The sequence below is a fragment of the Podarcis liolepis genome (genome assembly GCF_965112155.1).
Source record: "Podarcis liolepis genome assembly, chromosome: 13".
Lineage (NCBI taxonomy): Eukaryota > Metazoa > Chordata > Lepidosauria > Squamata > Lacertidae > Podarcis > Podarcis liolepis.
The window spans coordinates 56,621,720-56,647,969 of NC_139573.1; the positions used below are offsets into that span (position 1 = coordinate 56,621,720).

Below are 26,250 nucleotides of genomic sequence, written 5' to 3' on the forward strand. Positions count from 1 at the left end.
TCCAAATGTAGCCGCACCATAGATTTGTATAGCAGCGTTATGATATTGGCAGTTTTATTTTCGATTCCTTTCCTACTGATCTCTAGAAAGGAATTTGTCTTTTTCACAGCTGCCACACACTTGGCCAACATCTTCCTCCAGTTACCTGCTATAACCCCAAGGCCCTGCTCCTGCTGTGTCACCACCACTGAAATACAGGCACAGGGTTGCACGTCAGTAATCTATAACATACAAAGCCTGCTGGGCCAGAGATAATAATGAGAGAAAGAAAATCAAAGCACATATGTAGAACAACAATGACTTAAAATGCTGGAGTGGGGGGAGCTTCTGTGGTGAATGTGCAAATTCAGCTTAATTCTTTTGACGTGTTGGAGGGGGGAATATTGTAATAACAAGGAACAAGGTGGAGAATGGGTAAGCATTCATAAATTCAACATACATATGGAAAAGATGGCAGTAATAGGGGGCTGTAAAACTAGGATTAGGGACCTTCTGAGAAGCATTTCAAAAAACATGGCTCCTGGAACAAAGCACGACGTTTTGTACGGACTAGAGAGACTGCTGCACAAGTTCTGACCTGTCGGCTCCAATGCTTCCACCTGCATGCACTGTGGCCAGCCTCCTCCATGGAGGCTGAAGAAAGAGGCTCTTGCAGGGCTGGCAGGCTAAATTCAGGCACAATTAGCTAAGCAGACATGGTAAAGGCAAAAATGCTCCACATTAGGCTACATTCATAAGAATATCTCTTTATTTAAGTCAATCAAAACATTCCACAGGACCCAAAGTAATGATTGCAGTATAAGATCAGTTTACCATTATTTGAGGGCACGCACAGGAGTCCCACCGGGCAGCAGATGGGTGGCATATAAGGCAGGCCTGTTGAAGCAATGCCAGCGGCCTCACAACTGGTGTGGGCTGAAGAGCATGAAGCACCTCAGACATGCGTGGCCGCTGCAGCTGGGCATGAGGAAATGTTAATGAATACGAAGAGAGAAAGTACATTGAAAAAGAAATGCATTAATCGGTGTGTGCGTGAAATGGTCATTTGGAATATACAGAAGGCATGCCCTTATGAAGTTTTGTTTCTTGACCATTCTTGAAGAAGACAGTCATTCCACAGCCTTGCTTGTTTCCCATTATCTCTTAAAGCTTGGAGTTGTGCCGTCAGAGACAGATATTCCTTCAAAGTTCAATTCTTTTTTTCTCCTTCTTATTGAAAGGATTTTGAGGTTCAGTGGGTACAAGGGTCTGTGACAAAGGCCCCAGATGCGGAAATTCAGATGGTTGCCCATGCTTAGCCAGGTAACTGCAATCACAAGAGGAGACAAGCATCTTTCTCACCTGAATGTGAATTTCAAGGTCACAATCACTACTGACACCAAGAAACAGTGGGTAGAACTTGCTGGTATTCCAAACAACTGTAGACTGTAAGGGGTTGTTGTTTTTCTTTGTTATTATGTTATATAGTTACAGTGGTACCTCTGGTTGCAAACTTAATTCATTCCGGAACTCTGTTCTTAAGCTGAAACCGTTCTTATCCTGAGGCGCGCTTTCGCTAATGGGGCCTCCCGCTGCGCAAGCGCCTCCGGTGCACGATTTGCTTTCATATCCTGGGGCAAAGTTCGCAACCAGGAGCAGCTACTTCTGGGTTAGCGGAGTTTGTAATCTGAAGCGTTCGTAACCAGAGGTACCACTGTATAAGGTAAACCTCCCTGTGATCTTTGGACAAAGGGCCGTATAGAAATTTAATGAGCAATACAGTGTTGCCCCGCAAGACGAATGCCTCGCAAGACGGAAAACTCGCTAGACGAAAGAGTTTTCCGTCTTGGAGGTGCTTCGCAAAACGAATTTCCTATGGGCTTGCTTCGCAAGACGACAATGCCTTGCGAGTTCCTACGGGGTTTTTTCCTCCCCCCTTTTTTTAAGCCACTAAGCCGCTTATCAGCTGATCCGATCAGCAGATAAGCTGCTAAAAGCCGCTAATAGCGCTAATCCGTCAATGGGCTTGCTTCGCAAGACGAAAAAACCGCTAGACGAAGAGAATCACAGAACGGATTCTTTTCATCTTGCGAGGCACCACTGTAACAGTAATTCCCTCTGACCCCTTCTCCCTCACAGTCCTGCAGAGGCATAAGAGCTGCTTCCTCCTGGGGTGATCTTGCACTGCTGTGTCATGCATGCAAATAAACAGAGGCACCCCGTGTTTGGGGTCAATGGCGTGACTCTTTCTGCCCCAGTTGTTGCCTAGCTTGAAGGGAAGGCAGTCAGGTGAAAAAGACACACACAACTGACCCAAGCCAGGCGGGTGCACACTAGGCTTGGGTGTTGCACCGATACATTGCCCAGGCCTGGTATGAGGGCCAGAGGGGGGTGGCTGCTTCACCAGTGGAATAGCGCAGGTGAAGCCGCCACTGCCACTCCCAAGTCCCTCTGCCACCACTCTGGGGTAAACTTCTGATGCCTAAAAGTTTAAGGATCACAATATGGAGGGAAGAGTTAACACCCATTCCAAGTGCCATGTTCACAAGCCTGATAGCAGCCATCGAGAAATTTACACTTTAAAACACACACAAATTGCATTAAACTATATGACACATAGGGTGCTTCCAGAGTATAAATTATTATTATTATTATTATTATTATTATTATTATTATTATTATTATTATTACCCCACCCATCTGGCTGGGTTTCCCCACTCACTCTGGGCAGCTCCAAACAGAATATTAAAAACACGATAAAACATGAAACATTAAAAGCTTCCCTGAACAGGGCTGCCTTCAGATGTCTTCTAAAAGTCAGATAGTTGTTTATTTCCTTGACATCTGATGGGAGGGCGTTCCACGGGGCAGGCGCCACTACCGAGAAGGCCCTCTGCCTGGTTCCCTGTAACCTCACTTCTCGCAGTGAGGGAACTGCCAGAAGGCCCTCGGAGCTGGACGTCAGTGTCTGGGCTGAACAATGGGGGTGGAGATGCTCTTTCAGGCAGACTGGCAGTATATTGTAGGAGGACTTCATGTACATACCAGAATTTTAGTTTTTGGCAATTAAAGTGAATTTTGTTGCTTCAGCCCAACTAATCCATTTTAAAAACACATAACTTATTGTGGTTAGGAAGTAATAGGAAAATGCATTGAAAAGTGTGGTATGAAGGAATAATTCCTAGGAAGACAGATAAACAGCCTGCAAGCAAATGAAGGTGACTGCTCGTTGCTGTATAACCCCCACTGCTCACAAACACATCAGAATGAATGCTCAGCTGAGCTCTGTGAAAACTCTGAGCTAGCAAGGCAGGATGATGGCTCAATAAATAGGTCATCTGGAGAAGCCCAGTTTTGCCCTCCATGCTTTAGAATTCTTTCCCCCTCTCTCTCTGTTTTCAAAGGAAAAGAATACAAATTTCAAAGGAAATACAAAGGAATCTGAAAACTACAGCAGATGTCAAATAATCTTGAAAGCTTTTCTTATGGGTTTTGACTCCAAATTTTTCAAAACCAAAGAAATGTTGTGCTTAATATTTAATTGTTCTTTAATGAAATAACCATAATTAGAATTCTAATGCATCTGAGCAAATTAAGTAATGTGCCTCACACTTACCAATACATTCGTGAAATTATTGATGGTGATGTTGGTGGAAGATTAGAATTTGCTGGTTGGGTGGCTGACCAATGAACCTTGCCAGTGTATCCAGAGGTGTTTGGAGAGCTAAGGGTAAAAGTTAAAGGGAGAAAAGGAATTGATTAAATGGGCACAGGCTTGAAATAATGACTTCTTGATAGCTCTAATTAAGGCAAAAGCTTTTGTTGTTGCATCTGAGGTGGGTGGGGAGAGAAAAGATGATGCAGCAGGAAAATACCAGGCTGCTTCCTAAATGAAAATTGTTATTCCACTCATCTTCATAAAACTCAATCACTTTAGATGAGGATCTTGTTGACATTTAATATACTTTTATACCACTTTTCAGTCTAACCTCACAAAGTAATTTACATTAAAATATAAAAACAATTAACTATCAGTTAAACAAAAACAGTCAAGGAAAGCTACAAGGGTGGGGAGTGAAGGGTTTTTTGGAAGCCAGATCTCTCCTCTATGCAGGGCAAAATGGTCAAGTAGCCGCTGGTGGCAGATGGAAGAGGGAACAGGTCACCTCAGCTGGGAGCTAGATGGCAGGCCCTATCCTGCACAGATACAGAATGATGCAAAATTCCACATATTTGTATTTTACACCCCCATATCAGATTTCTCACTTTTTTCCATTGGCAACATTTTGCACTAATGGAATACCATCTGATTCTAGAAGAACTGATATTAGATACTGCCACATACTCTTGGCAGCTGTATTTTCATGGATATGGAATTTTGCCCTAAAACCAAATTTCACACATAGAGCTCTAAAGCATAAAATGACAGCACAAGGCCCATTTGCAAAATAAAGAAGCAAAGAATCTTATGTACCAATGTACAAATTAGATTCAAGCAACAGAACTACATACATGTAGAATGAATTTGTGCATACAAATTGTCTAGTCTGTGGGCAAAAAATAAATTTCAGGTTCAGTTTATTTGGCCATAAACATAAAATGCAGTGGAGAATTATCAAAACAACAACAGGTGGGGAGAAAGATAATATATAAATACATAATGAGAAATAGATAAAAATACAATTAATAATTGTTTCGATGGCATCAAAAGCATTGGAAACTGCCACTAAAATTGAAACATCAAATTCATCTCTGTCTCTCAAACTGACGGGCAAATACCTAGCAAGTTGATAATCACTACTAGATTGTTGTTCAAGTTACAGTGGTGAGCAAGCCCCGTTTGCCAGAGCTAATGAATTTTGCAAATTAAGACCCAGAGCTCTGTCTAGTATAAACGGTTGCCTTTTCTAGCTCAAGTGGCAGAAGTTGGGGTAGTGACAAGCCAACAGGGAACCTGCCAGCTGGGCAGGCCCAGCAACCATTGGATCCAGGCTGGGGAGGCGTCACTCACCTGCAACGCTGCCACACCAGGAAGGCTAAGTGGACTTGTGTATCTCTCCCCCCTTTCCATATCTAGGATTTCTCAATGTATGATGTGATAATTCCTGATTGCTGTTGTGATACATTGCTTGATAATCAGCATCCAGTCACATGAGAGAGAGGCTGGGAAACTTGTTTTGTATCCCCAGCATGGAAATATAAAACAGGGGGCTGTTTTTGGTAGCAATCCTGTATTTCTAAGAATATTTACTTTCAGGTTCAGCTGGTCCTCAAGTGTACTGTGATGCAATGCATGCCCACCCATGAGGCAAGGTGAGGCAACTGCCTCCAGTGGCAGGATCCACTGGGGCAGCAGATCCCAATAGAGATATTTATTTTGTCCTTGTTCCTGATGTACATCTTCACTCACTCCTTCTGCCCTGACAGAGAGGGGGCGCCATTTTGTGGTTTGCCTTGGGTGTCAAAATGTCTTGGGCCAGCCCTGCCACAGTGCAACATAGATAAATTTAATGATATGCATGCATGCACCAGGCCTAGAGAGCACTTGAGATTTGCTAGCACTGAGCATTGTCACACGAAGCAATGATGTGTTAGCAGCACTAGTAATGAAAAGGAATTTGTAGTTGTTGATATGACATTTGGCTAAGAATTGCACGGCCATCCATCTTCCTTCCCATGAATGTTCCACAGGAAAACCCCACCTTTAGTGGCGTTTCTCCCCCATTGACTTAGAACACCTGCAGAACAAAGTTTCTTGAGTGCTGTAACCTCAGCACAGCATTGTGGGGAGGGGGAGCAGAAAAAGGATAAGATACAGCTAAATGAAGCTGAGAAATGTGCAAAATATCAAGTCTGTGCAATTATGTTTATGTGTGTGAATCATTTGTTGTTTGCCAATGAAAAATTAATAGTATGTTTTTTCTGTTTAATGTATAAGGAACAGAGGGGTTCAGATTACCAGATACAACGTCCTGTACAATAGAGGTTTCTGCTTACTGTGTAGCCTTGCAGATGATTCTGAACTCCAATGCCCATCAGCCTCAGCCCAGCTTCATCACTGATCAGTGATGATGGGAACATAGTCCAGCAACTCCTCTACAAAATCCATTCATTGGGAGAGTATCTAGGGCAGGCATAGGCAAACTTGGCCCTCCATCTGTTTTGGGACTACAACTCCCATCATCCCTGACCACTGGTCCTGTTAGCTAGGGATGATAGAGTTGTTGTCCCAAAACATCTGGGGGGCCATGTTTGTCTATGCCTGATCTAGGGTATCTAGGCAGCAGCACACAGGTGCAGAAGACGACAGGGTTCCCATGCCTTAAATTGTTGTGTAAAAAGAGAATTTTGCAGATGCAGCTTCTCATCACGCTCATGACAAGCTAAAATCAAGCTAAAAAAAGAGACCCTGCTAGTTTGAAAACTAGGCATGAGATTGAGAGCAGCAGTTGTTTAAAGTTGGAGGAAAAGTTGGGTATTATGGTAGACCCAGTGAAAAGCACTGGATTTGAATAAATTAAGATCATTGGATTCAGTAGCTTCAGGTATGCTTAGTACTGGAAGAATATAACTATATAACTAAGGAATAAAACTAAGGAAAAATATAAATAGAAAATAAATTGGGGGGGGGGGACCAGAAACTCTACTAGGGTAAATGTAGACAGCAGCACCTATGTTTTGAACTTTTACTACAAGAAACCAATACTATTTTGAGATATACAGCATAAGCAGATGTAAGCATTATATCCACATAAAACGTCAAACCGCACCATAGGTGGGAAGAAGGGTTTCTACCGCTATTTATATTTTGGGGTTTCTCTGACATTTAGGTCATCATGAGGACTATTCTTAAAGGCAGCATCTCCCAACTGCTGTTACAAGCCATTAAGGGCACATGAAAAGCATTGTATCCCAGGCCCTGCCCATCCTGCACTTCCATAGCAAGGCCACAGCCTTGACAGGAGCACTGGCCATGTCAACAAGGAAATCTCCCTGAGCATTCAGGAATGCATCAGATTCCATTCATCCATAACAATCCATGCCGAGGGACACTGCCAGTCCGCCAAAATCTCACTGGGGAATGATCTGTCCATAACATTGGCCTCCCCAAGCCCTCCTAACACTGCATCTGTGCTAGCCAACTCTGCAGACCAAACACCTGCCCTGCCACATCTATGTATCACTCCGGCCTGTGACACAGTGAGATAGCTCCATGGTTGTCATGGAGACCATGAAATCGTGAGCTAGCCCATGACCATGACAAGGCCACCACAGCACAAATGTTAGGCATGAAATCGCCTCTAAGCTGTGGAGCTGAGGGCGCTGCGGTGCACTTGGGTGGGCTACACACCAACATCATCTTGGGCCCAACACCGGGAACAACCCCTTGAAATCAGTCAGAGCCAGCTGGCCTCCTGGTGAGAGCAATGGAAATGTTATGGATGACAGTGACTTGCACCCTGCGCCACTGGGCTGGGTTGGTGTTGCACCAAGTATCTGGGGGGACAGTGCTGAGTCAGCCCAGCCCCCTCACACCAAGTCAGCCCACTCACCCATGATCAGATCGTGAATGACAGATCACTTGTTTTGGACCACCCTGGAGGTTAGTGGCATCACCAGAAGGGAATTGGTTGGCACGCTCTTCCAAATCATGACAAGTGCAGAAGGAATGATTGATTAAAAGCTCTCTCACTCCTTTATCTGTACCCCACTGTCATACCAACCCCATGCTTGTCACTACAAAAATGGAATCCCTCTGCCCCAGACCCCCGGACCTAGCCCAGGCACACAGCGCCATCTCCTCTCAATCAAGCAACAGTCAACAAATGCAGTAATGAACAACCCTGTGTAAAACTGCCTAAATGCCAAGCAGCAATGGAGTGCAGATATAGCAGAAATAAAAGTATCTAATAACAGAAAAGAAGGACCATGTTCCAAGCGCAAGAGACCTCACCTTTAGGGATAGGCAATATCTGTTTTTCAACATTGTGATATATCACCAGCTAACCATGGTGATATAGTGATATATCACGATGCCTGAAATAATGCTGGAAAAGCAGCTGGGCTGGGGAGGGAGGGAGAAGCGACCAGGAGGAAGAGAAGGAGGCTGCTGCTGACTCAGGTGAAGGAGCTCCTGCCTGATCCCTCCCTCCGCAGCCCAGCCTCAGCCAAGGGAGCCTAAGAAGGTGCTCTCCCATCTGCTTGCCTTCGCCTGAGCAAGTGGGCTGCCTCTTTCCTCTCCGCTGGTCGCAGGAGTGACAGACCAAGACTGCCTTTGTCCAGTGACACGCACAGCCCTCTCGAACTTCAAGCGAAAGGAACAGTCAGAGTTCAAGGCACATCCAAGCTATGCAGAAACAACTGGTGCCAAGCAGGGCTAATGAGCTAATGGGCTAACCCTGGGGAGAATTTTGAGGGTCCGACAGAGAGGCCTGCAGGGCTGTATTTGGCTCCTGGGCCAGAGGTTCCCCACCCAACTTAAACTGTGATGCTGCAAAACAAAACAAAACCACCCTGCAGCACCATCAGCTTTAATGGTCATTAAGGGGCAACGATTTTCTGCAACAGGCGGCCAGTGCTCGGTATAGCAGTCCCCTCCTCCAGTGGCCTCCCGCCTCTCACCCAGGAAATATACCACCACACCAAAGCTAATCCTGTCCAGGCTCTCACCTCAGGAGTCACAGATATCTGGTGCCCAGAGACCCAGCCAACTCCAATCGCTGTGCCAAACCAACATGTGTACGTGTGTATGCCTCCCCTTATTGCAGGGGGTTGGACTAGGTTACTCTTGGTGTCCCTTCCAACTCTACAATTCTGTGATCTCCCCTTTGGTGTTGCTTTGACTGACAGTGTTCTGTTATCTATGGCAAGACTTGCTCCTTTCAACAGCTGAGCCCTGGGATTGGTCCCGTGGTGTCCCTGGCACCTCCCACTGCTCTTGCAACCAGCAGTGAGTGTAGTTGGCCTCCCCCTGCAACCCCTGTCCTGCAGATGGCAAGCTGTCATAGAGGGAAGCTTGCAAGCCATAACTGATCTCCACATTCAGGAATCCCTAAGAGGCTTCCAAGGAACAGCAGAATTCCCCACACGGTTTAAAAATGCTTATTTGGCAGTAGCACAATATTCCTCTTCTGATTTCTTGTTCCTTTTGGCATGCTCCACTACTAAGATTCTCTAGTTCATATAAGACTATCTTTCAGAAATGGCATGTGGCAGAAGCACGATTAGCAGCTGTGTGAAAAGGTAAAGGAACCAACATTTTTGCAGCAGTAAACCTTTAGCATCTTCAGGTGATCTCTAGTGGCCAAATGTCCTCTCCACACCTAAAGTACATGGAGGTACTTTGCTTGGGCAGAGAGTATATTTCAAATAACCCCATGTTTTCTTCTTGTGTTCTTAATGGTGAAGAATCATAGAACTGTTGGAAGGGACCCAAAGGGTATTCTGTCTAGCCCAGCCCCCGGAAATACAGGGTTGTGTTTCTCTGGAAAATTCTTAGTTTTGAAAGTGTACCTGACAATTTTATAATTGAAATGAATATATATTTAGTTACATTTCAGTACACACATATAACTTCCCTTTCAAATGAGACAGTAAATTGGGATTTCCCGTTGTGCACCATGCATAGTAAACAATTAAAGTCTCCTGTGAGCCCAAAGTCATTGGGAGTGGAATTCCTCACACCAGCTTTGGGGTGGCTGTAAATTTCCACAGTCTGCCTGGGAGTGGCTGGGAAATGAAGGGGTGTAGGCTTGGCAAATGTGTGCATTCTGCCAGCATTCTTCCATGGGCACCTATGTCATGCTGGTGGCATCTTCCAAGACCCACAGATGTGGCTGAGCTCCCCACTCTGTCACCTTCCTAAAGCCATCAGATATCCAAGCATTACACCTTAAAAGTTTTTTTTAAAAAAAGACTTTAAGCATGAAGGCTGTGTACACACTCCAGTTTACTCTGTATCCAGGGGATTCCCATGGATAGTTTGTGAAGCTGTGTGCTCATGATATTAGACTCAATGCTTATCCATCCTGTAGTTTGAGAAACACTGCATTTTCAAACCAGTTTTGAACTGATTTGAAAACAGAACCCTTTGGAAGACCTCCATGCCCCCTCTCCACCCACTGGTGTGGACAGGCAGTGTGCAACTGAAAACGCATCCATCCATACTGATGTGTACAATGACATGCAACATGCAATTACAGGGTAAAGGACCTCTGGATGGTTAAGTCCAGTCAAAATCGACTATGGGGTGTGGCACTCATCTCCGCTTTCAGGCCAAGGGAGCTGGCATTTGTCTGCAGACAATTTTTCCAGGTCATGTGGCCAGCATAACTAAACCACTTCTGGTGCAACGGGACACTGTGACAGAAGCCAAAGCACAAGGAAATGCTGTTTACCTTCCCGCTACAGTGGTACCTATTTATCTACTCATGCTAGGTTGGCAGGAGCTGGGACAGAGCAACGGGAGTTCACCCCGTCACACAGATTCGAACTGCCGACCTTGCAATCAGCAAGCCCAAGAGGCTCGGTGGTTTAGACCATAGCGCCACCTGTATCCCATATATTCAATTAGAAGTGCTAGGTGGGGGGGGGGGGACAATGACCTTGCTGAGTTTTAAGTAGGTAGTGAGTACACTGCTGAAGAGTGCCTCTGTTTTCAATCTTTAAAAAAGCATGCCTCAGGGAGCTTGGGAAAGATCCATTGAAACACTGAAATAAAGAGAAATTCCTCCATACTTATTATTAAATTTATACCCTGCCTTTTTTCCCCCTGGCAGGGACTCAAGGCAGCTTACAGACAGAAATAACTGCTAAAAACATGGGGGGAATAATTAAACAATTAAACATAGATTGAATTAAAACCAGTGCAATTTTTCAAGAAAAAGAGGTGCCTGAACTCAGCATGAACACCTCCCTTGTTTTAATATAATGGCAACGGCCTGAGAGGTGCCAGAACTGAGTTTTGGCTTAAAAAACACCCTAATTATATGTGTGTATCTATCAATCTATTATCAATTAAAACAAACAAATAATTACAACAGAAACAGCATAGCACCAGCTGTCCTGGGTGGCCAGGGGGTGGGGGGTTTCCCGGCTATGTCACTGGCCGGCCCGGCCAATCCAGTCGGTCTGGGGGTGTGGCCTGCCCATTAAGGGCAGGATGCAGCCGGGAGATCTCTCCCTTTTGGCTTCCAGTGCTCCAGTTTACCCACCCTCCCGCCCTTTAAGGTTTTTGTCCCTTTTGACCTTGCTATGGACTTTGGTTGGTTGCCACTGAGGGGCCTGGTAGGAATTTTTCCACTTGGCCAATTGGCAGCAGCCACTTGGTTTTTGCCTACCTCGTAGCAAATTGTCACAACTTTTATGGTATGGCGGTTAGGCATTGGAATAACTCTGGAGAAGAGATGAGGGGAGGTAGCGCCATCACCTGCCCCACATATTGAAGGGTATTCTGTTAAAGGATTCTGGGGTGTGTGGCCCTGTCCGAAGCCTAGGGAGGTGAGGGCCCAAGGCACGACCCCTATTGATTACCCCCGGGGGACCTCCTAGTTGATGTGCATCAGCAGGACTCCCCCTACTGGTGGTTAACCCTTTCTGGGCTCCCAGCAGATGGGCTGGAGTCAGATATAGTTGGTTAGATCCAATGCCTAAGCTGATAGCGCTCATCATCTGTAACCAATAAAGTTGTGGCCTTTTTTAGCCCATTAACCTTAATTATTTGAGTCTTGTGTCTTTATCCAACAAAAGGGGGGTGGGGTTGAGACCTAGCCACACAAGGTAAACAGCGTTTCTGCGCGCTGCTCTGGTTCGCCAGAAGCGGCTAAGTCATGCTGGCCACATGACCCGTAAGCTGTCTGTGGACAAATGCTGGCTCCCTCGGCCTATAGAGCGAGATGAGCATGCAACCCCAGAGTCGTTCACGGCTGGACCTAATGGTCACGGGTACCTTTACTATCCCAGAAGTCTGTAGTTGAGTCACCCGCATCCAGTCCCATATGCTCTGGTTCCAAATAAACTTAAATCCTGCTTGGCAGCATGATATGGAGTCTCTCAGGTTCTCAATCAGTAATTACTATACAAGAAAGGAAACTTGAGGTTTACATACTAGGAAGATTTCACATATTGTGGTTCTGCATTTCGAACTCTGCTGTGAAAGATTGCATCTACATAGGGATTGTCCAGGTCATCAGGATTCTCTGCACCAACACAGCCTCTGTTTGGATGAAAAGGGGGAAGGAATCAAAAGGCAAATATGTATTATTTATAACACAGCTGGCTGAGGCCACTGAAGCTCCAAGTTTTTCGTTATTTATTTAAAAGGTGCACAAAAACATACACAGAGATTTGTGCAGTCACGTACCAAAATACACATAAAACTAGGCAGTGTGCTTGTAGGAAAAAATGGATGACAACGTTTTACCACGTAGGTGGAATAAGCTAATTTGGGGAAACTGTAAATAATGTGAGAACGAAATGGAGTCACCATTGCTTCCACTGCCTTTTGTATTCAGCCCCAAGAAACTGGTATAGCTCATTTTTTTGTAACAGTTTCGTTAGTTTCTTCCATATTTCTATATCCAGTACACAAAAAACCAACCATAATAATAGTACTAGGAAATAGCAGAGCAATGTCTCAGAAGCCATGATTTCTGACCCACAATGCTGAATGTAGCCCATTACTCTCATGTTGTGATATGCTACGTGCTTGATAATCCCCCTCATGCTTTTGCCATTCCAAGCAAGTGGCAAAAAGAGGAGGTTTCTCAAGCCACTGGGCAAGGCGGTGGGTGTGGCTGGCGGGCTGTGCTTGGCTTGCTGGATCACAGGTTGTGCAGGCCTGGGGCAAATAAATATGCAGGGGCCACAAATTTCAGTTGGCCTCAGTAACCAGACATGGATGGTGTTTCTTGTTGAGCCCTAGTACACGCTTGCATCCTAACATGGACAGCGGGTGTAGAGGAGGAGCACAGTATCATCTCTGACCTTCTGCTGCATTTTGGAGACAAAATGCCTTGGTATATCCAGAATGGTCCACAAAAGGTGCTTATCACCATTTCTGTAGTGCCTTGTTCCTATCCCTTTTGACAAGCACCTCTTCTCTCATGTCTGATTCGATACTATGCTTTGGAGACACGATTTCTTAAACACAAGGACCCTGCCCAGGGATGTAGGCGCTAATAAGACCCTCTTAAATCCTCCAGTGGGGCTTCCTTATTGCACATTTCAAACCTATTCAGTGCTGGTATTTAGAACTGCCTGGCCTCACCTCCAAGTGAAACACCCCCTCCCAAAAAAAAAAACCACCTACACCTCCTGTTTTTTGCCTCTTGCTTAGAATAGCAAAACTCATGTGGCAAGTGCCAACAGGACTGGAGCCAAAAAGGGACACTGAGAAACAGGGGAGTGGATATACTAAAAACCACTGGTAGGTGTGGGGACCTCTCCTGCATAGCCCAATGAGAACTGAGTATGCTCAGTAGCCATAGCCGGAAAAGAACAATGAAAAGCAGAAAGGAGAGAAGGGTGGGGTGGTCTGCTGGAGCCCCTTATGCCTTCTACCTTATCATATGGTGCTTCGGGGTGAGGATTCACTGCAATATTTTGTCATAGGTCTGACTTGTCCCAGCTGGCTGTTCAACTGTCCACAAGGACCACAATTGCTAGAGCAACTTCTCAAGTCAGTTTCCAAGCTGTTCATAGATGATTTATGAAATCACACAGCCATAGGATAGGTTTTGCAGCAGGTAATAGCCTGAATTGCATGCCTATTCTATTTATCAGCCCTCTTAATATGAAGTCAAGCATGAGAATGAGTTCATTTCAACTGACAATCTTCTAAAATCAATTCTATACATTGGGATAATCACAATGTAGGGAAAATATGTATATTAAAATGGTGGAGGGGTGGTACAAAGTTGCTTTTTCTGCCGTGAACTGCCATAAACTGAGAAGTAGCATATAAGAGTATAAGAAACTATAAATTTTGACCAAACTCTATTAATTTTGACCAAACATCCAGTGAGACTAGAAGTGACCAGTTAGATAGGAAGCTCATATGAAGTCAACATTGTTTATCTCCAGCATAAATAAGCACACTGCCTTTGAAAGGGAAAGTTCTGTTTAGCTGTCATGGCTGATATTTAGTAAAAAAAATTCTCTATAATCTGTCCAGTCCTTTAAATATCAGGCTAATCTAGTGGCCACAACATACTGTATATTTTGTGGCAATGAATTTAATATGCTAATTATGTACTGTGTTTCCTCATGGACTCTACTGGAAGATCAGCAACATTTGGCTTATCTCTTCCTTTAAATCTTTCCATTTCAGCTGGTCATTACATTCTGTAACTTGAGAAATGGTGCTAAAGGGCTCATCCAGGCACAGGTCCAGGCTTTAACTCTGTGTCTGAGTGGTTTCCTTTTCTCCCTGGCACTTTCCCCAGGAAAACCCACATTTTACTACTGAATCAGAGCAAATGCCAATGGGGTTTTCTGCAGATTGCTGGTTGCTCTGATTCAATTGTAAAATGCAGGTTTTCCCAGGGAAAGTGCCATAACAAAAACAAAACACAATAACTGCTCGGACATGGAGTTTTAAAGCATGGACCTGTGCCTCGGAAGTGCAGCGCAAAAGAAAGTTTTGATGAGTCCTGGTTTTGCTTTTCCCTCCTCCTTCCCAATCCCTTTTCTTTCTGTCATATATTTTGAGACAGGAAGCCTAAAGACAAGGATTTTCTAATCAATGACATTTGTAAGGTATTCTGAAAACATTTTATGGCTAGGGTGACTAGATGCACAAGATGCACGCTTGTGTAGAAGAAATTTCAGTAGCTATACATGTAATAACAAGCTATGCCTGCTGAAATTTTCTCCCCTAAACCGCCATCAAGAGTCCTGCATTCTTTTGTGTCTGACCACCTTATTTCTGGTTGTAGAGTGGGTTAAAAATGCTTTAAATAAATACACGTATTTTTCTTCTGTCCTCCTGCCAATTAATTTATCTGGTGATTCTGAATTCTAATATTATGAACTCACACAACATCCATTTTCTCATTATAGAAGACTGCAGTCCTACACTTACCTGGGAGTAGACCCATCAAGCTCAACTGGGCTTACTTCTGGTGCAGAGTCCTGCTATCTCCTCAGCTCAGATTCATGACATTACTCCTCCTATTGTTGAATCTCCACCTCACTTTGGGAATCTCTTTCTGTGATCCGTTGCCTACTGCTCTTGGCTCAGTGGCTCAGGCTTAAGTGCTCCTTGGTCCTCTGGATGCCAGTGTAAATCAGAAGACAGGAGTCAAGGGCATCCAGAGGACCAAGGAGCACTTATGCAAACAGACTGCGTCTCTTTTTGTCTCTTTTTGAATGAACAAATCCCCTGCTTAAGAGAAAAGATATATATTCACATAACAACTTTTACTTACGTGTATAAAGGGAGATGTTGAGTTCGAGAGTAAGGACTAACACTGTTAAAGATGAAAGGCACATTAAATTGGTTAACTTACTTCCTACTAATGTACAATCAATATTTGGTATGTTATCAGATGTGACAACTTTCAGACAATTTACAATGGCATGTGTATTTTTAAGAGCACATAGTGGACGCAGGGTCCTAGTTCAGCCTTGGTAGGTAGTAAAAACTTTAATTCTGGGTTTCCGACACTTAGGATGTTACCATTGCCTGACCGGCTAGGCCTTGCAGATTCTAGCCTTGCCACCTGGTGCCTTTTGCACCACCAGCTTGCCCTGGATCACCAGACTTCATTTAAAGTGTGCATGCGCGTGCACTCACACACACACACACACACACACACACACACACACAGCAAGTCTTTTTGCTCCTTGAAGAGTTTCCACTGTGATGCTTGCTCCTTAGAATGCAGCTCTGCAAAGGGTCAGGCAATGAGGTAATGAGGAAAGAGGGAGAGTCAGTTAAGGAAGGGCAGTTGGTAAAGGAGAGAAGCAGACTGAAGAAACTGGAGACAGAGATCTGAGGAAGAAAGGAGAGAACAAGGAGGATAGCAAACTCTGGTGGCCTGAAAGACCTGGGACAGAAGGACCAGGGACACAGACTGTCACATGACTATAGCAGCAGCCAACTGCCACTATTCATCTGCTCAACAAACTTGCTGTTGCCAAGTTCCATGTGGGCAGGGCCAGCTCACCCCTGAGGCAGCTCCTCAGGCGGCAGAATTGCACACTTTGGGAGAAGCAGTGGCAGTGGCTGGGGGTGAAATCTTGCAATGAATTACAGAACTCTTGTGAGATCTTGCCAGAAGCCTGGTAGGTGAAGCTTTGCGGGCAGTGAAGGAGGCAGCAATTTGCCATTTTGCCTCAGATGGTGAAACAGGACAGGCTGCCCCTGCCTGCAGGGTTTGGGATTGGTTAGGGTGGGCATTGCGATTGCTAATCGCTCTTAAGTTTATGTGCTAAAGAAACATGGTTACACCTATTTGACTCCCATGTGTTTGTTTGTTTATTTGTTTGTTTGTTTGTCAGTCTGTCTGTCCCTCCTCCTCATCACAGAACTCTGAGAAGAAATACCATTCTTCTTAGTCAATGAGAAGAGTCATAGCTGTGGCTGACGTTTAAGGAACTCATGCTGCCCGGGGAGAACTTAAGCTGCCTAGAGTAGGGACAGAGGATTTAATTCACCTTGCGCATAAAGGGAATCAACCTGATTTGCACCTTCAGTGCAAACAGTGGGGTCACTCAGAGGAGAAGATGGTGAAATGCAAACAGGGGACACAGAAAGGGCTGAACTCCTCAATGCCTTCTTTGCCTCAGTCTTCTCCGATAAAGAAAACAATGCCCGACCTGAAGAATTTGGAGCCAATGATTCAGCAAAGGAAACACAGCCCAGAATAACTAAGGAGATAGTACAAGAATACTTGGCTCGTTTAGATGTATTCAAGTCTCCAGGGCCAGATGAACTGCATCCAAGAGTATTAAAAGAACTGGCAGATGTGATCTCAGAACCACTGGCAGTCATCTTTGAGAATTCCTGGAGAACAGGCAAAGTCCCGGCAGACTGGAGGAGGGCAAATGTTGTCCCTATTTTCAAAAAGGGGAAAAGAGAGGACCCAAATAATTACCGCCCAGTCAGTCTGACATCGATACCAGGGAAGATTCTGGAGCAGATCATTAAGCAAACAGTCTGTGAGCACCTAGAAAGGAATGCTGTGATCACCAATAGTCAGCATGGATTTCTGAAAAATAAGTCATGTCAGACTAACCTGATCTTGTTTTTTGACAGAATTACAAGCCTGGTAGATGAAGGGAACGCAGTGGATATAGCCTACCTTGATTTCAGCAAGGCATTTGACAAGGTGCCCCATGATATTCTTGTAAAGAAGCTGGTAAAATGCGGTCTTGACTATGCTACCACTCAGTGGATTTGTAACTGGCTGACTGACTGAACCCAAAGGGTGCTCATCAATGGTTCCTCTTCATCCTGGAGAAGAGTGACTAGTGGGGTGCCACAGGGTTCTGTCTTGGGCCCGGTCTTATTCAACATCTTTATCAACGACTTAGATGATGGACTCAAGGGCATCCTGATCAAATTTGCAGATGACACCAAACTGGGAGGGGTGGCTAACACCCCAGAGGACAGGATCACACTTCAAAACGACCTTGACAGATTAGAGAACTGGGCCAAAACAAACAAGATGAATTTTAACAGGGAGAAATGTAAAGTATTGCACTTGGGCAAAAAAAATGAGAGGCACAAATACAAGATGGGGGACACCTGGCTTGAGAGCAGTACATGTGAAAAGGATCTAGGAGTCTTGGTTGACCACAAACTTGACATGAGCCAACAGTGTGACGCGGCAGCTAAAAAAGTCAATGCAATTCTGGGCTGCATCAATAGGAGTATAGCATCTAGATCAAGGGAAGTAATAGTGCCACTGTAATCTGCTCTGGTCAGACCTCACCTGGAGTACTGTGTCCAGTTCTGGGCACCACAGTTCAAGAAGGACACTGACAAACTGGAACAGAGGAGGGCAACCAAAATGGTCAAAGGCCTGGAAACGATGCCTTATGAGGAACGGCTAAGGGAGCTGGGCATGTTTAGCCTGGAGAAGAGGAGGTTAAGGGGTGATATGATAGCCATGTTCCAATATATAAAAGGATGTCATATAGAGGAGGGAGAAAGGTTGTTTTCTGCTGCTCCAGAGAAGCGGACACGGAGCAATGGATCCAAACTACAAGAAGATTCCACCTAAACATTACGAAGAACTTCCTGACAGTAAGAGCTGTTTGACAGTGGAATTTGCTGCCAAGGAGTGTGGTGGAGTCTCCTACTTTGGAGGTCTTTAAGCAGAGGCTTGACAACCATATGTCAGGAGTGCTCTGATGGTGTTTCCTGCTTGGCAGGGGGTTGGACTTGATGGCCCTTGTGGTCTATTCCAACTCTATGATTCTATGATTCCGAAACTAAAAACCAACTGTTACAGACATATAGAGAACTGAATTTAAGATTAGGAAAAAAGAGAAACAGAGAGAGGCAGAAATGGGCAAGATTCACCAACCTCCTGTACTAGGCAAGTTGACAGCTGGGGTGGAGTTAGTCCACACAATCCTGTGTGTGCGTGCATTCTTCAAATGTGCAAGTATTATCTGAACTGTCCTTTTGCAGAAGCAGTACTGGGAGAGAATTTTCTCCTTTCCCAGGTGGTGCTGGGGAGCAGATGGATTCTTGCGAGGAAGGGTAACAGTGATAGTAAAATCAGGCAGAGTGGAAAGTACCTCTGCTGCAACCAGCATATGAGGCCCTTGTACCCTGCATTCCCCTTTAAAAAAAAAACCCAAACACAAACCCTAAAATAGTTTGGCCTTCAAGGTCGCTGGCAGCAAATGTTGCAGTATAAGTTATTCCCACCTCAGCTGGCCACTCTCTGTCAGGGGCTAACAGAGAGTGACCCAGCCCCTGACAGCTCCCTGCCACCACCCTGCTCCGCCTTACAAACACAGAAATGCACTTCTGGTCATAGCAAAGATCAGTCTACCTTAATTGCACTCTCTCTCTCTCCCCCAGCCCAAATTCAGTGCCACCAAAACAACTGTGCATATGCGTACAGCAAAAATCTTGCTTCGTGTCACTTTAAAATTCCCATGATGTGAAACCATAAAAGAAAGTACAGATAATTTTTAAAAATCTACAAACATTTTCAAACTATAGAAATCAATGTAGCTCACAAATTAATTGGCTTGTCCGGTGATATGAAGGCTCTTCTTTGAAATCTGTCCCAGAGGCTTCCAACAACCTGGAACAATAAGAATGTTTCTGGGATCACCACCTGTGTGAATAACACCGTTACTGCTAATAATCACAGTAACAATAAAACTAATCACATTCTCCACAGAAATTTTCAGTACTGTACTAAAAGTGTCTGGCACATTGTAGCTGGTTATACAAGAAGAACTGGAAGTTTATGTACATGGGATGCGGATGTTGGGACATGCCTGGGTCACAATTTCAGCACACATTTCTGCACAGGAAGAGTAGAAAGTATCACAAGAAACTCGCTCAGTGTCACAGAAAGACAACAGAGGCACGAGTTCTCATGATTATTATTTGTTCATTTAGATATTTGCTTATATACCAAGATGGCTTCTGGAGAGTGGTGAGGTTATGACACCTACCTTCACTTCAACCATGCCATAGCAGGTCTTTGCTGTAGCCAGTGAGCATGGTGGGAATAATATGGATGAGAGGAATGGAACAAAACTTGTTTTGGCACTGAGGTAGTTTTTCTGCCATGGGACAGGATGCCTTTAATTGTGACATAAAGGCTACTTAAATGACTATAGCTCCTCTCATCCAAGTCCTACATGAAGGCTTCCCCCAGGGAGCAGCTATTAAGAGCAGGTGAACGTCAGCTTCATGTGGATACCTGTCTGGGCAGCACATATGGATTTATGTTTTTTAATTAATGTGGATGGGTGGGATGGTTATTGTATTTATAATGTGAAATTATGGGTTTTCTCTCACACACTTCCCCCCCCCCTCTCTCTCTCACACACACACACTTTCCCTTTTCCCTTCCTTTCTTAGTTCTCTGTTAAATTTGTTAAAAATAAAAGAGTAAACTAAAAATTCCACATGGAAAAATCCTGTCCCAGTCCCTAATTTCTTGCCTGGTTAACTCATTCCTCACTTTTCAGCACTAAAAATGAGCCCCAAGGCAACTTAGCTAAATACTTACAAAAAACATAATGAAAAGAGACAGCATTTAAACAGAGCCATCAACCCACAACCAAGCAGGAGGGAAATCCAGAGCAGGTTCAGCAACTACGGTTGGAACTATGGCTCTCCTACATTACATGTGAACTTACCTGATACTTAGGCAGAGCGTCCATCTAGCCTCATACTGTTCATTCCTGGCTAGCAGCAGCTCTGGGGGGGTCTCCAGTAGAGTGCTTGCCCAGCTCTGCTACTTGAGATCCTTTTAACTGGAGAGCCAGGGGATTAAACATGGGGGGCACCTGTATGAAAAGTGTGTGTTCTACCACTGATCTATGACTATGATTTAAACAACAAACAACAACAACAACCCATAAACAAGCTAAAATGAAGTTCACTGACTTGGCTTGTTTCTGCTTCTGGTTCATACTGCTTCATTGAAAAACGCTGCGAGACTCTATCAGCCCTTGGCTCTAATGTCGAATCTGGAGGCTTGACTTTGGGGGGCAACATTCTATCCCAGGGAATGTCTTCATTTGCTCTTCATTAAAAAGAAGGGAAAGAGGTTTTACAGCAGTGGTTGTGGCTAGACAGTGAAATAAATAACACAGATTTCCACCACCCAAAGGTGGACAGATTTTGTAATGCTGGTTCCATAAGAGACATTGACTATGCATATAAGGGGGGTACACAGAGGGGGTTTGGTTATGTTATACGTTCACAGAAAGTGTCTGAGATGGAAGAGCTTATTTCATGAAAAAGAAATCTGGCTGTATTATGAAGCACAGAATATAATATGCATACTCCATAATTATGATAAAATTATACATGGAGAGAGCCAGGACAGAAGCATGTGAGTTCTTGGCTTTTTACATCTAATAGTCAAAACTATTAACTTTATTTCGTAACAAAGGTCCCCATTCCATCACAGAACAAGCTAAACCACACATGTATGAAATGCTGAGCGACTCCTCCGCTGCCTCTTCACAGCCAAAGTATAATTTAGGATGGGCTGCAGCTTGGAGGATGTAAATGCACCTTTGCTGATTGAACACTAGGAGCTGAGCGTTTGTAACAAGAGAAAAAACACATCTTACACGAAGCAGACAGTCATATGCCATTGAGGTGAACACCAACTGTTTAAAGAATCCTTCCTTACCAGAAACAGAAGCTCACCTTTGAGCCACTGAGGTATACATATACTTCCGCGCTTTCTCATCTCTGAAGGCTTCAGAGGAAGGATCACTTGACTTCGTAAGAAACCATTATGAAGAGAAATCATAAAAGATATTGCAGGGATTAGTCCTTTAATTGAATAGTTTTCCAAGCTGTGTAATGTCTCAAGCACACAAGCATAAGATTGCTACCCCTTTTCCTACTCCTGCACCTTTAGAGCAGCCTAAAATGTTCAGAGTGGCTTATTCAATAGAGCATGAGACTCTTAATGTCAGGAGCAGGGATTCGAGCCTCACGCTGGGCTAAAGATTCCTGCATGGCAGAGGTGCCAGGTTGCCCCTACGACTGAGGGGGCCCATCGCCTGCCACATGTGAATGACGCCCCACACAGACAACCGCACATCGCCTGGAGGAGGCTGAGCACTCTGGAGGAGCCAGCTGCTGAAGCTGCAACACACCCTCTCAACACCGAGGAGGCCCAGCCCCTTTCTAACAAATAGTGAGGGGGATGAAGACACCTCGGCCCCCTAGATTTAAGATGCCTGTTGGACTAGTATTAATTTGAAAATATGCTCCAGGTTTATACCAACAGCAAAATCAATAGCAGGAAACAAAAATACCTTAATGTCTGGGTCCACATGAAATGCAAATGTATGAGGTGAAAAATTTCCTTTGACTTTAGGTGGAGCAGGTATAACTTTTACTGCACTTGTCCATCCTGAAAAAAATGTTGAATTTCTTGTGCTATGCAGCCTACTACAGTATTAAAGATTACAACTAAGTTAAATAACTCTTATATTGCTACGTTAACTAACTTAAATGATTCTATGATGACTGTGGTGGTTACTGTGGTGGAAACAATGAAGTCTATGGCAGTAATTTGCCAAACTAATGTTATACCATGAAATGCTTGCAAACATACTTCCTAATGAGGGATGATATCAACAACTGAATGGTTGCCGCAGTCCACTTCAATGAGTCAAAGTGAATTTTGAGTTTGGCTGAGAAAATACCACAGAAAACCCTGAAAGAGCACTATAGGTCAAAAAGAGAGAGTGAAATCAATGGCTAGCAGACACAGTGAGAGAGTGGTCCCAAGATGCCAGGGAACCTAAGAGACAGGTAACAAGGAGGCAGAGTAATTGAAGGAAGGGGCAGAGCAGGTACTGAGAAGCAAGAACCTGAAGGAAGGGCAGATGGAGGAGGAACAAAGGGCTTGACAAAATGAGCACTTAATAACGTGCGTGAGCTGCGGAGACGCACAAAGGAAGACATGGTGGGCAGAGTTCGGGAAGAGCCATCAAGGAATAAAGATCCAAGGAAATGGGGCAGTGGGTGCATGGCTGAAGAAAAAAGGGGTTAAGAAGGAAGTTTGTTTGGGATCTAGAGAGCTAAAAAAAGGTAAAGGTACCCCTGCCCGTACAGGCCAGTCATGACCGACTCTAGGGTTGTGCGCCCATCTCACTTAAGAGGCCGGGAGCCAGCGCCATCCGAAGACACTTCCGGGTCACGTGGCCAGCGTGACGAAGCTGCACTGGTGAGCCAGCACCAGTGCCGCACACGGAAACACCATTTACCTTCCCGCTATAAAGCGGTACCTATTTATCTACTTGCACTTAGGGGTGCTTTCGAACTGCTAGGTGGGCAGGAGCTGGGACCGAACGATGGGAGTGCACCCCGCCGCGGGGATTCGAACCGCTGACCTTACGATCAGCAAGTCTTAGGCACTGAGGTTTTACCCACAGGCGCCACCCGTGTCCCTGTCTAGAGAGCTAGACAGTGCCTTAACTGGGGGGGGGAGGGGGGTTAAGCTGGGTTTTTTGCCCTGGGTGAAGCCTCCAGAGCAGCCCCATTGAGGCTCCCAGCCTGGGTGGGTGGGTGTGTACACAAATGCGAGTGGGTGGGTGAGCCAAACTGGGTCTTTGGCCCTGTTAAAATAAAGCCTAGTTTCATCCCTGGATCTAGAGACAAAAGAGACAGTGAGCTGCTGTCAGGAAGTAGACAGGAGGCTGGAGGTTGTGACCCAGAGAGCCAATTGCTTATATGTTTACCAGGCCCAATAGGGTGCCATTTTCTTTACTGCTGCTCCCCCTTTTAATATAATTTATATAACATTTTAAATTTGATATTTTACAGTTTTTACTGTGTTTGTTCTTCAAACGCTCCCATGAAGTACATATTGTTCCTTTTTATTTCCCTCCCACAGATATAGGTTACATCCACACCACACATTTAAAGAACTCTTATACCCTCTCTTCAGCTTCCCACAAAGAATCCTGGGAACTGTAGTTTGTAACAGGTGCTAAGCCTTGTTAGAACCTTAAACTAGTTCCCATGATCCTTTGGGGGAAGCAATGACAGAGTCCTTTCAATGTGTGGTGTGGATGTGATCCGAGGCCGGGGTGCGGTGATTTACCCAAGGCCACATAGTGAATCCATGGCAGAGGTGGGACTTGAAATTAAATTTAGCCTCTTAGATTAAAAATGAACCACTCTTCTGCTTTAAAAATGAACCACTCTTCTGCTTTAGATTAGTGAGCCTTTGGAACAACACAACGTATAGTTTAGCAAACAGTTACATGATCTGAGTTGTTTGGACAGGCAAGCTAAATCTCATCTTATATATTCTTATAGCTAACAAACCACCTATCAATATTTAAATTTATTTGTTTTAAAAACTTAGATTTCTACCTACTTTCTTTATAAAATAAATCAAGGTAGATTACAACCACAAAATATCAAACAATATAAAAACAAAACAGGAAATAAAAATTGCAGCAACAGAAGCAGTCTATCACAAGGGAGGGGGGAGGGGGAACTGTGCCTGTATGCGGGTGGCGCTGACTTGCCGATCGCATGGTCGGCGGTTCGAATCCCCGTGGCGGGGTGAGCTCCCGTCGTTCGGTCCCAGCGCCTGCCAACCTAGCAGTTCGAAAGCACCCACGGGTGCAAGTAGATAAATAGGGACCGCTTATTAGCGGGAAGGTAAATGGCATTTCCGTGTGCGGCTCTGGCTCGCCAGAGTAGCTTCGTCACGCTGGCCACGTGACCCAGAAGTGTCTGCGGACAGCGCTGGCTCCCGGCCTATAGAGTGAGATGAGCGCACAACCATAGAGTCTGTCAAGACTGGCCCGTACCAACAGGGGTACCTTTATTGCAGCGACAACTTGTTGTCTCTGTCAGTGGAGGATAGATTATTCAGGATCAGGAGAGGGATGTGTGCATTTGCTCTCCATAGAACAGTGTCCTCAAATGCAATACTGTACTTCACTTTTCCCCTTTGAAGTGCATGACAGCATTTACTCATACTGCATGGAAGAAACCAAAAGGGTGCACCCAGAACCGTGTCTGAGTGAGGGTCAAGTCCGCCCTCTACATTTGATAAGCCCAGTACTGCAGGGAGGAAAGATTTTGCCCCTGCAAACGCCCTGCCAACTGAACTTAAACAGAACAATGGTCAGCAGGGAAAAGGTTAAACAACCCATTCCCCTCACCTGTTCTCCTTCAGCACTGCAACTTTTTCATTCACTAGGGGGAAAGTTAAATAAAACTCTGCATAGCATGCATTTTGGCACTTTGAGGGACATCATTTATGTACCTTGCGTCCTTTCATCAGACAATATAGTGAATACAATGAGAACAGTAAAAGATAGCACCATGTACCTCCAAGTTTGGACCTGAGGGAAATATCTGGCACTGCTCTTGAGTTCCACTGCTGGTCCTGCTTTATCTCTTCCAATATCGAAGGCTGGTGTGTCGTATGTGGGAAGGGGGCCGGCGGTGGAGGCTGCACATCTTTACCATTCCCCAGGGGTTCCTTGTTTTTGCTATACATGATTTGGTTAGCTTCAGCTGCACCTCCTGGGCTCACAAATCCTGAAGAAGGGTTAATTATTGGCAGATCATCCCGATGTGGAGCTAAAAGGTAGGATTTATCTTCAGGTCGAATGAATGGATTGGATTTGAGAAAAGCATTACTGCATTTGTTGTGGAAACTGGTAAAAAGGTGCCTGTCTTCAGGTCCTCTCACAAAAGGCATATACATTCTCTTTAAGAGACCTTCATGCTGCTTCTGATGCATCTTGTGGGAATTGAAGTGGCTGAACTGCCTTGCAGTGACTCCAGAAGTCATAATTATTTTTGTATTGTTTCCAAGTAGAGATATTAGAGTCTTGATTGTTTTCTAATCCTGTCCAGGAACTCACACGGAAACTAACAGCACACCGACACAACCAAAAACCTTTCCAACCTATGGAAGAAAACACTACTTTAAAACCAAAGTAAAAGGAGATAGAAACCCGGAAGGGAACAGAGCTGTCAAATGAGAAGAGTCTCTTTGTTGCTTAGTGACAGTAGAACATGAGCACACAATGGAAGTTGTAGTGATGCATTTCATAGGGATTTGGATCCAGGAGAAAAGGCAGCGATCTTTCTGATCTATGAATGAAGCAATCGTTTTCTCTGCTTCACAAACAAATTATATGCTTTTTTCTTCCCTACTGCAATGTTTTAAAATGTATTAAAGATTTAGATTGTCAAACATCAAAGTTCAAAATAATCACCTTATATAGCAATATAGATTTAGGGTAAGCCCTAGAAATTAATAAATGCTGGGGTTTGGGTTGTTTGTGATATGATGGGAGAATTTAAGCTGCAAAGGAATTCCTGAGCTACAGTGATCAAGGAATAATTGAGGAACAAGAACAATAATTGAGGAACAAGAACAAGGGAACTCCTTCCGCCAGGTGTGAACGGAGACTGCTGTTTTCCACTTCTAGTTCACATCACTCTCCTCTGCCCTTTCTTCTTCTTCTTGTCCTTTTTAACTAACAGTTGAGGGAGTGTATCTGCAAAGAGCCCCTTCCTTCCTTCCGTTAACGGCCCATCACCTGGCTTATATTTTA

At 44.6% G+C, this 26,250-nt stretch overlaps 1 protein-coding gene across 2 annotated transcripts; it reads right to left on the bottom strand.

Moving 5' to 3' along the window:
• Positions 1–131: 131 nt before the first annotated feature.
• Positions 132–26,034, bottom strand: SPMIP7 (sperm microtubule inner protein 7). Of its 2 annotated transcripts, none has more exons than XM_083473307.1 (9): positions 25,010–26,034; positions 21,967–22,064; positions 21,347–21,420; positions 20,573–20,711; positions 19,183–19,250; positions 15,408–15,449; positions 12,086–12,193; positions 3,596–3,703; positions 132–237 (listed from the first exon to the last, which is right to left on the bottom strand). In XM_083473307.1, the coding sequence occupies exons 1-9, from the start codon at positions 25,476–25,478 to the stop codon at positions 222–224; spliced, it is 1,122 nt and encodes a 373-aa protein (XP_083329433.1). In that variant the 5' UTR covers positions 25,479–26,034; the 3' UTR covers positions 132–221. The 2 variants fall into 2 exon arrangements, with proteins under 2 accessions (XP_083329433.1, XP_083329432.1); XM_083473306.1 differs by lacking the exon at positions 132–237 and adding an exon at positions 731–1,306 and having other exon boundaries at positions 25,010–26,030.
• Positions 26,035–26,250: the final 216 nt, after the last annotated feature.